Source organism: Hibiscus syriacus, unplaced genomic scaffold, assembly GCF_006381635.1.
Source record: "Hibiscus syriacus cultivar Baekdansim isolate YM2019G1 unplaced genomic scaffold, ASM638163v2 tig00110411_pilon, whole genome shotgun sequence".
Classification (NCBI taxonomy): domain Eukaryota; kingdom Viridiplantae; phylum Streptophyta; class Magnoliopsida; order Malvales; family Malvaceae; genus Hibiscus; species Hibiscus syriacus.
Window position 1 is genome coordinate 110,620 of NW_024062727.1, and position 9,324 is coordinate 119,943.

General features: G+C 36.0%; 1 protein-coding gene across 1 annotated transcript; it reads left to right on the plus strand.

Annotated features, from left to right (window-relative positions):
* Nucleotides 1-3,513: 3,513 nt before the first annotated feature.
* Nucleotides 3,514-5,597, plus strand: LOC120124089 (zinc finger protein JACKDAW-like). Its single transcript, XM_039142841.1, has 4 exons — nucleotides 3,514-3,872; nucleotides 3,956-4,352; nucleotides 4,454-4,617; nucleotides 4,696-5,597. Exons 1-4 carry the CDS (start codon nucleotides 3,740-3,742, stop codon nucleotides 5,223-5,225), a joined length of 1,224 nt encoding a protein of 407 aa, XP_038998772.1. The 5' UTR covers nucleotides 3,514-3,739; the 3' UTR covers nucleotides 5,226-5,597.
* The last annotated feature ends 3,727 nt before the right edge of the window (nucleotides 5,598-9,324 follow it).

Genomic DNA, 9,324 nt, shown 5'->3' on the forward strand with positions numbered 1-9,324 from the left:
GCCAACTTCCACAAAATTATAGGGTTTGTGTTAAGTGTCATACATACCAGGGTAAATTTTTAATTCAGTTTTTCTCTTAATCAGACCATCCGGTCTTAATTTCGTTTTCACCATCTTCTTCATCTTTTCATAATCTTTCCAACGAGTATTCATCCATCCAAATCCAATAAGGGCGCAACCTTTAAAAGGGAAGAGCCATTGATTTCTTTATTATATGTTTTTGTTTTTATGTTCTAATTCATTACCCTTGTTTCTCTTGTCTTTAATCTTCCTTAATCTTATTACCCTTATTTTTATTGTCTTAATAGTGTTTTCTTTGTCTATTTTCCAGCAACTACAAGTTTCCCAAAAACCTTAATCCTGTCGCCACCTTCAAAGCACCTAATCAAAACCTTTCGTTTCTTCATCGAGTCTAGAACTTTCCTAGGTTTGTTTCCTTGATGAGAGCAACGTTCACATCATCCGCTGCCGTTTCTCTATCAAGTGTGGAAAGAAAACTTAACAGATAGAATGCTAAATGTCTTTCTTTAGCTGGCCATATTTTATTAGCTAAAACGGTTCTTGCAGTAATTCCTATGTACACTCTTCAAACTACAGTTTTACCCAAAATGACGTGCTTGGCTATTGAGTGATTGATTCGGTGATTTATTTGAGGGATCACTTCGTCTAGGGGTGGAGTGCATTGGGTTAAATGGGATGATATGTGAAAACCTCTTCCATGGGTGAACTGAACACAACCAGCGATAGACTAAGGGAATATTTTCTTTGAAAATCTATTTTCGGGTCCCTTAAAAGCTTTATAAATTCGTCCCCGTAATATAAAATTTTGTGTCTGCTCCTAAACTCAGCTCATTAAAGCAAACTTTGCAAGCTCTTGTTCCTCCCACAGCAATAAAATAGCCTATCAAGCTTGCTTCAACATTGATCAAACAGCTCGGTAGTTTGTTTGTGTATCGGCCTGCACCATCCCCAAAATGTTGTTCATGTTTCTTATGGTGTTATAGTTTGACAAATGAACTCCATCGAGTTTAAATCGCATAAACTAATGAGTAATTTTGAGTTGAAGATAATTAATAAAATCAATGGTTCTTCTTCTTCTACTCCTCATTGCATCAATGCTGATAAACTGAGGTATGAAAGACACTTGGAAATGGAAACGATGCTTGTGGGTACTTATTGACCCGTTGTGTCTGCAATAGTAACCCAAACATCATGTAGAATAGCTAATAATTTGAAAGAAACTTCAGTTGATCACAAGAAACAGTACAAATTGATTGAGTCACGGTTTAGATTGCTTATGAATCATGATTTTAAAAAATATTTAAAAAAAACAATAGTATAACATCAATGTGTATCATAAGTAGTACATATTGGTGAATGATATTTGATGTAGATTCATCTATTAGTAATGTATATCAGTGTATGACATTTATTATAATCTTGTGCAAAATGTTACACTAATGATTTATTAAAAAAATCTATAATCTTTTTTCAGATAACAATCTCCAAGGTTGAATTTAGACACTCATATTGTATATCTCAGGGAATTATAAACATGGACAGTCATTAAAGGATTGGGAGACAGGGATCAACACAATACATTATTTGGGGTGTGAAATTTTAGGAAATTATATTAAAAATTTAAAAATGTAAAATTAAATCATTACTAGACAATATAAAAAAATACCTAAATTATATTTAGAACCCAGTGTAAACAAACAAAACGACGCAATTCATGGAACGATAACTATTTTTTTAAGAATTAAAATGCTGCCTGTACTACTACCAAACAAACTGTTGGGAGAGAATAATAAAATAAGAAAAATAGGGCGTTAATGGTCCGATAAGTAGCATAGTGGGACAGAGATCGGGAATCTATATGCAATGGATGAATGTGAAGGATGTCGTTTCTGGTCGGATACATTAATATTATTTATAAAAACTCATCATCTCCCTTCTCAATCCATCGTCTTAGAATTAGGGTTTTCTAGATATTTGAAAACAACACAAATAAAAAGAAGGAAAACCCTAACAAACGGGACACGAGATCTTGTTTTTGTGTCGAGTCCCTACGTCTGCATGTGTCTCTACTCATGTTTTCGAAACAAAAAGGCATAGGATGCCAAGGAAAGAGGGGCATCCTTTTCTGTGGAAGTAAGCTCCGAATGCATGGTGCCAAATGCTCATGAATTATCTATTATTAATATGCCTCAAATTTTGCATCCTTATTATAAATATATTCGATATCTTTTCTGACCTAACACATGTCCATGAAATTATAATATAGAACGTAAAACAGATGAGGCGGGTCTGGTTGAAGTCTGCTTGGATAAAGACATCGCTATATGAAACGCAACTCACCTAACCAGACGCTCCGTTATAATTTATATAGGCTAGATATTAACTTAAGTTCTGATTAAAAATTAAGATTAATTCTATTGTAATTATAGTGATTGAAGATTACTTGATGATTTTATTTATTTAATTAAGAATTCCTATGTAATAAATATTATTGGTGACTAAATAGTAAATAGTGAGCTCTATAAATAAAGAATATGTCTTAATCTTTAAAATTGTGACGAGAATTATTTCGAAGAAATATAATTATTTTTTTGTAATTTTTTAGTATCACGTGATAGATAAATAATTTTATAGGAATATTGATTGAAATTTTTTAGATATACCAAATTTTGTAATGCAGAAATGAGTAAATTTCTACGTTAAATTTCTACGTTACGGCAGTCTTAATATACGTAATCAAATAAAAAACAAAGACAAGTACAGATGCATCCGTGGCAGTGGCAACAACATTGCTGATGCTGGTGGAGCATCAGAATCACACAGTCCAAACGTGGGTCCCTCTCCACCAGACAGGTATCACGGACCGTCCTATCATCTCTCTCTGTCATTTCTCTTCCTTTTTCTGCAACTTCTTCATCTATTTCAATGGCCTTTTACCTCTTAATTATGGTTTAATCATTTCATACTTGATCTGTATCACTGTAAAGGCTACTCACTTTTTAACCTCCACTCAAATCACTTGACAAAAATAACCCCCCGGGAATCAATATAATATTAAGAAAATTACTGCTGCGACTACATGGAGCTTTGAACTGAAGAAAGGCTATACCAGATAAGGGACACGAAAATTCATACATTTTTCTGACTGGTCACTCAAAAACATCGGCTTGCTGTCTGGCACACACATTTGCCAACCTCCACAATCGTGCGGTTTGTGTGTGAAAGAGAAAGAATATGGTGTGGTCCCATCTAATATCAATGGCTGACCGACGTTGAAGATATGGTAAAAGATATAGTAATGAAAGACCAAGACTATAAGAAAGGAAGAAAGAGACGAAGGAGACGTACAAAATGAGATATATATATATATATATATTTATATATATTCTCTTTAGTCATCATGTTTTTTTGGTGTTTTATCTTGTAGTAATCAAACGAGATAATTAAAAACCAGATCTTTCTGTAAGAACAAAGAAGAGTCCGAAGGTTTTGTTTTTAGATTTAAGCTTGAGTTGTGCTTTTCTTTGTCTCTTTGGGAAGAAACTGAGAGAGTAAGTATATATTATTACCAAAGATTTATCTGCTTGTGTTTGGAGAAATCCTTGTTTTCTTTTGTTTTCTACTGTGTTTTTAGCCTCTTGAAAACTAATTTTCAAAGCCATCACTTTTCGGAATTTAGCTGCAAAATATATTATAGAAGGAGAGGAAGGAAGAAATTATGTCCGGTGAAGCTTTCTTTATTCCTTCTTCTTCAATAGGAGGGTTCATCCAAGACCAAAATAATGCAAACCCTAACCCTAAAGATAATCCAAATCCCGTTAAGAAGAAGAGAAATCTTCCAGGAAACCCTGGTAAGCTTACCTAATTCGATCTTTCTTTCTCCTTTGATAATACCCTTTTCTTAGTTCCAATCTTCTGTTTGCGGCCTTGACAGATCCAGATGCAGAAGTTATTGCTTTATCCCCCAAAACGCTTATGGCGACAAACAGATTCGTCTGCGAAATATGCAAGAAAGGTTTCCAAAGAGACCAGAACTTGCAGCTTCATCGAAGGGGTCATAATCTTCCATGGAAGCTGAGGCAAAGAACCAACAAAGAAGTTCGTAAGAAGGTTTATATTTGCCCCGAGAAAACCTGCGTACACCACGATCCGTCAAGAGCCCTCGGCGACCTCACCGGGATAAAGAAACATTACAGCAGGAAACATGGGGAGAAGAAGTGGAAGTGCGAGAAATGTTCGAAGAAATACGCTGTTCAATCCGACTGGAAAGCTCACTGTAAAACTTGTGGTACTAGAGAGTACAAGTGTGACTGTGGCACACTATTTTCCAGGTTTCAGAATCTTTTTACGTTTCTGGGAATTTTGTTAATGATTAGGTAATGAATGTAAGTGCTCGTGTTTCTGAAATTTGGGTCTCTTTTAATTCAAACAGAAAAGACAGCTTCATCACTCATAGAGCGTTTTGTGATGCTTTAGCTGAAGAAAGTGCAGGGCTTACTTCTGTTGCAGCTACAAGTACAACCCTAAATTTCAGAAACGACGCTATGAATCTTACTCGTGCATTTTCTGGTTTTCCTCAAGATTTTCCTGCAGCAGGTAAACTGCTCAATTTTGTGTAAATGAACCTCTTTGCATATATTGTGACTAATTATTTGTGTTGTTGAATTTGATCAGGCTTGTCTGAGATGGTTCAAATGGCTCCAGGCAATCTGTTTGGTTCATCTTCACACTTTCCTGGATTCGAAAACAGTGGTGGAACTTCATCAAATCACAATCTTTCCTGTATAGAAGAAGGTGGAAATGAAGGCAATTTAATGGAAAGTCTCTCGTCTCTATATTCCGATTCTCAAAACAAACAATCCAAGCTTACTGATTCTCCAATGTCGGCGACCGCACTGTTGCAGAAAGCGGCTCAGATGGGTTCAACGAGAAGCAATCCATCGTTCTTCGGGAACAGTTTCGGTGTAATGAGCAGCTCGTCTTCCTCCTCGCACACGGCCACTAATTTCATGGCATCACCAGGTGAACCGAGTCGATTAAACATACACCCTGGTTCTAGTCCGTTCGTTCATAGCTTGACAAGGGACTTCCTTGGAATGAACAACGATCAATCTGGTCGGTCACTTTTACCCCAAGAACTAGCCAAATATGCATCAATTGGTTCAACCATGGGCCTGAGTCAATTCACCAGCACCAACCACTGAGTTCATCTACCTTTCAAATACCCGTACATGATTACAGTTCGGTGTAAAAAAGAAAAAGTGGCAAAAAATTATACGGTCGTGGTCCTATATATGCAATATAACAATATATGTGTACAAAGGGCAATGCAAAACCCAAACCCCCCAGAAAACAAGCACAGTAACTCGGGCTTGTGAATGGTCAGTGAAAAGCCCGAGGTGGCCCTGACTCCATGTTTGAAATGACTAAACAATGAGCCAACTCCGAGTCATGATGTTCCTCCCTTTGTTGTTTTGCTCCATGTCTTACCTCTCTTATCGTTTTTTATCACTGTTTTATTATTATTATTTGTTTCCCTTTGCTTATCCTAATTAATTATAATAGATTAGTATTAATTTTCTCTCCTTTTTCTGAATTGGACGGCTAAAGTGTTTAGTTGACAGCTCGCCGTCGTTGGTAGGTTTATGGATTAGGAGCAGGGGCGTGGCTAAGGGGCGCAAGGTGCGCGACGGCGCAGGCCCAAAAAAATAGGGTCCTGAATTAAATATATTTATTAGTTGTTGTCATTAATAAGTATAAAAATAGGGATTTTGAAATCGAATATATCTATCAGTTGTTGTCATTAATAAGCATAAAAATAGGGATCCCGAAATCGAGTATATTTATCAGTTATTGCTATTAAGAAATATAAAAATAAGGATCTCGGAATCGAATATATCTAAAAAATAAGGATTCTTTTATAAGAATTTGTAAAGTACCCTTTATACCTAGCCACGGCCCTGATTAGGAGAGAGACAGAAACATATTAACTAGTGAATTAAATAATTTTATCTGTTAATTAATTTGCAGCTTGTCCATTGCATTAATTAAGATCTTCAAAGATTATTTTGAACGGTCAGTTTTGTTCATACATTTACATTTATTAATTCTTGGTGTAAAGAGTCTTTAAAAAATTATTTTGTATGTTTGCTGTGTATATGATTTTTCCTTTTAACCATATTAATTTTAAGATTTAAATTTTGAATCCATGAGATGATCTTAATAGTAAAAAAATGTTGTTCTCTTTTGTTTTAATTATCAATAAGTTAAAAGAAAATTCTTAACAAATATTACATTGTAATCATCTTAGACTATTACAAAATTATTTCTTTAAAAATATAATGTGTCTTACTACTACGTCCAAAATTTGCTAATGAAATTGTACATTATTGATAATTTTTTTAACTAACAACCAATTGCACATTTTTAATACTTTATGGTATCTATCATTCGCTAGTCAAGAGCCCCTTCCCTTAAGGTATGGTATACTCGACAGACAAGTATTATGATCCCATTAGCCAACTATTGTACTCGAGACCATTGCATCCTATAAAAAAATGGTTGTTCCTTGTTCCCATATGTAATGGGGTAAGGGGAGGTAAGATAGTAGGCTGCCCCCAACACTAGGTTGAGAGTAGCTTCCGTAAGAGACCTCCAAATTATGAAATGCCCTCCATGAGACTCGATCCAACGACCTCAAGGTTAAGAACCTTGTGCTCTACCAACTGAGTTGGATGGTCATTTCCGTTGCATCCTATAAACTTCCTCCTTAATAAACAAATGAAGATATTCCTCTTTATCTCTTTTGAGCTCTTGTATTGCATCCAACGAAATATGCCAACTAAAAGAAGCATTAATTTTAGCATGGAGCTCTTGAATTTGACCACGAGTAGTAGATAAGCGTTCTCTTTGCCAAGAACTAAGAGTATACCCAACCTCAGCAATTTTCCCCAGAACATCCGAATGGGATTGAAACCAATCATCCTTCACTAAAACTCAACAAGCTTCTTCAGAAGCCCAACATTGTTCAAACCTTAAATAATCATTACATCGTCCTCTATTTAGAGGTTTAACCCAATCAATATCCGTTAATAAATAGCAGTGATATGAAGTCTCAGCAAACTCTATAAAAACCTTTCTATTTAGAAAGGCCTGAAACCAATACCGGTTAGCAACAAAACGGTCAATACGTTCCTTAATAGCATGATTATCCAATCCTCCAAAATGCTACGTAAACCAACTTCTAGCAGGCTTAACATCAAATAAACCATTCTGAGTAAGCATCATACAAAACTCATCCATTTGAAATCTTGATTTCCTTCGCCCAACTTGTTTTTCATAATCATGAAGGATTGCATCAAGATCCCCACCCAATAGTCATCGTAGAGTAAAAACATTTCGAAAAGAATGAACAGTGGACCAAATCTCAGGCTTGAGATTAGCATGGTGACTTGCATATAAACCTGAAAAATGAAATTTCTCAGTTCCATCATCAATAATTGAGTCAAAATGAAAACAAGAGTACGATAAAATCAATACATTATTATTATTATTATTATTATTCTGCAAGAGCATTAGCCCAGTACAATCATTGTTGTTGTCTAAAACAAAACAATTATCCATACCAAGCTTACAACATATATAATTACTCTTGTTTTGCTTTATTCAAGTCTCGCTTAAAAAAACAATATTAGCACTCTTAAGATCGATATATCGACCAATCGCACGAACTGTCGTAGCGTTGTTTATACTACGACAGTTCCAACATAAGACAATCATTGGTCACGGCGGGGTTGAGTCTCAACTGCTGCCATAGAGTTTTTGGAGTTGCTCATCCCAGCGTCATTTGTTGGAGCATGTAAGATTCGTGTGCGTTTAGGCAGAATCAGATTATTAACCTCGTATTTGCCCTGTAAGCCACGCTTAGACAAACGATTAGTTATAATATGTGGACCATCTTTACCAGTTTTAACCATCGTAACTGGAGTATTGGAATATTCAGTATTCTCCAAAACTAAAGTTTTATCTGACATATTTTCTGCTAAATGGGTCTCAACCACCACGTCCGTACCTGTGCTCTCCACAAATTGACCAGATTCGGTCAACGATAATGGACTCAATCCATTCTTTTCATTAGGAACCACGCTTTCGACTTCCTCGTTACCTTGTGCACCGCCAACAACAAGTTTTGAATCTTCCACCAAATTTGGCTGGGTAAGTCTAAGGAACTTCTTCCATATCAGAAATATATTCTACACCCCTCTTCACAGGACTAGGCCCAACATATTTTGGAGGAGGTACACGCATCCACTCGCCATACTGAAGTTTAGAAGAAGCCATAACATAAATTGTACGATAAGAGATGGCTTGATGACCCAACAATCCACAACCAAAACAAAAAACAAGCAACCTCTCATAACGTACTGGACATAGACGTGGTTTAGAATTACCAGGAATCCCAAGGGCAATACTACGACGTAAAGGCTTCATGGCATCAAACCGAACCCGTACACGCAAAAAGTCACCCATATTACCTCCAAGGACCTCGTATCTACAGCAATAACCGTCCCCATACTACCATCAAGCGAGATCGCCATTGCTTTAGTCATAAGACCCAACGGCACCTGATAAATCCGGATCCAAATCTCCAGTTGAGAAAATGCATAATCCTCGGGACATGAAAGACGATCAAAGGATAGCATCGAAAACCAAACATTATTAAACAACCATGGACCACCCCTCAATATATCATCCTTAGCTTCAGCTGAGCGTAATTTTATATGAAAGAATTTCGGTCGAAGCTCCACAATCTCTTCGATGTTTTCACTTTTCCATATAGCCCGAAAAATTCGCCTAAGAGCTGCCCCGTCAACCGGAGTCTCAGACATGAACTTTCCAACAAGCCAACTTTCCCAACCTAGCTCTGTTATTTGATCAGATGGGAGAGAAGTGACAATTAGTGTATATTCATCCTCGGTAAAGGATAAATCATTCAGTTGCACCAAAATACCCTCTGTCATTATCAAATAAGTGAAATAAAATAAAATAAAGCAAAAAGGAAGAAGGCATCCACAAAGCACTACAACTATAGCAAAAGTAACCCCTATAAATAAATAAAATAAACAGTCAACTCCCATTAAAAATTGCCATAATTTCAAAAATAGACATGGAAAATCCCACTAATTAAGACCCAAATAAAACAAGAATATCTAAAAAATTCAAACCAATATAAAGATATAGGCACGGTAGCAAACCAATATGGCTCAAAGAAAATACTCAAAAGTAAACGATAGCAAATTAGAA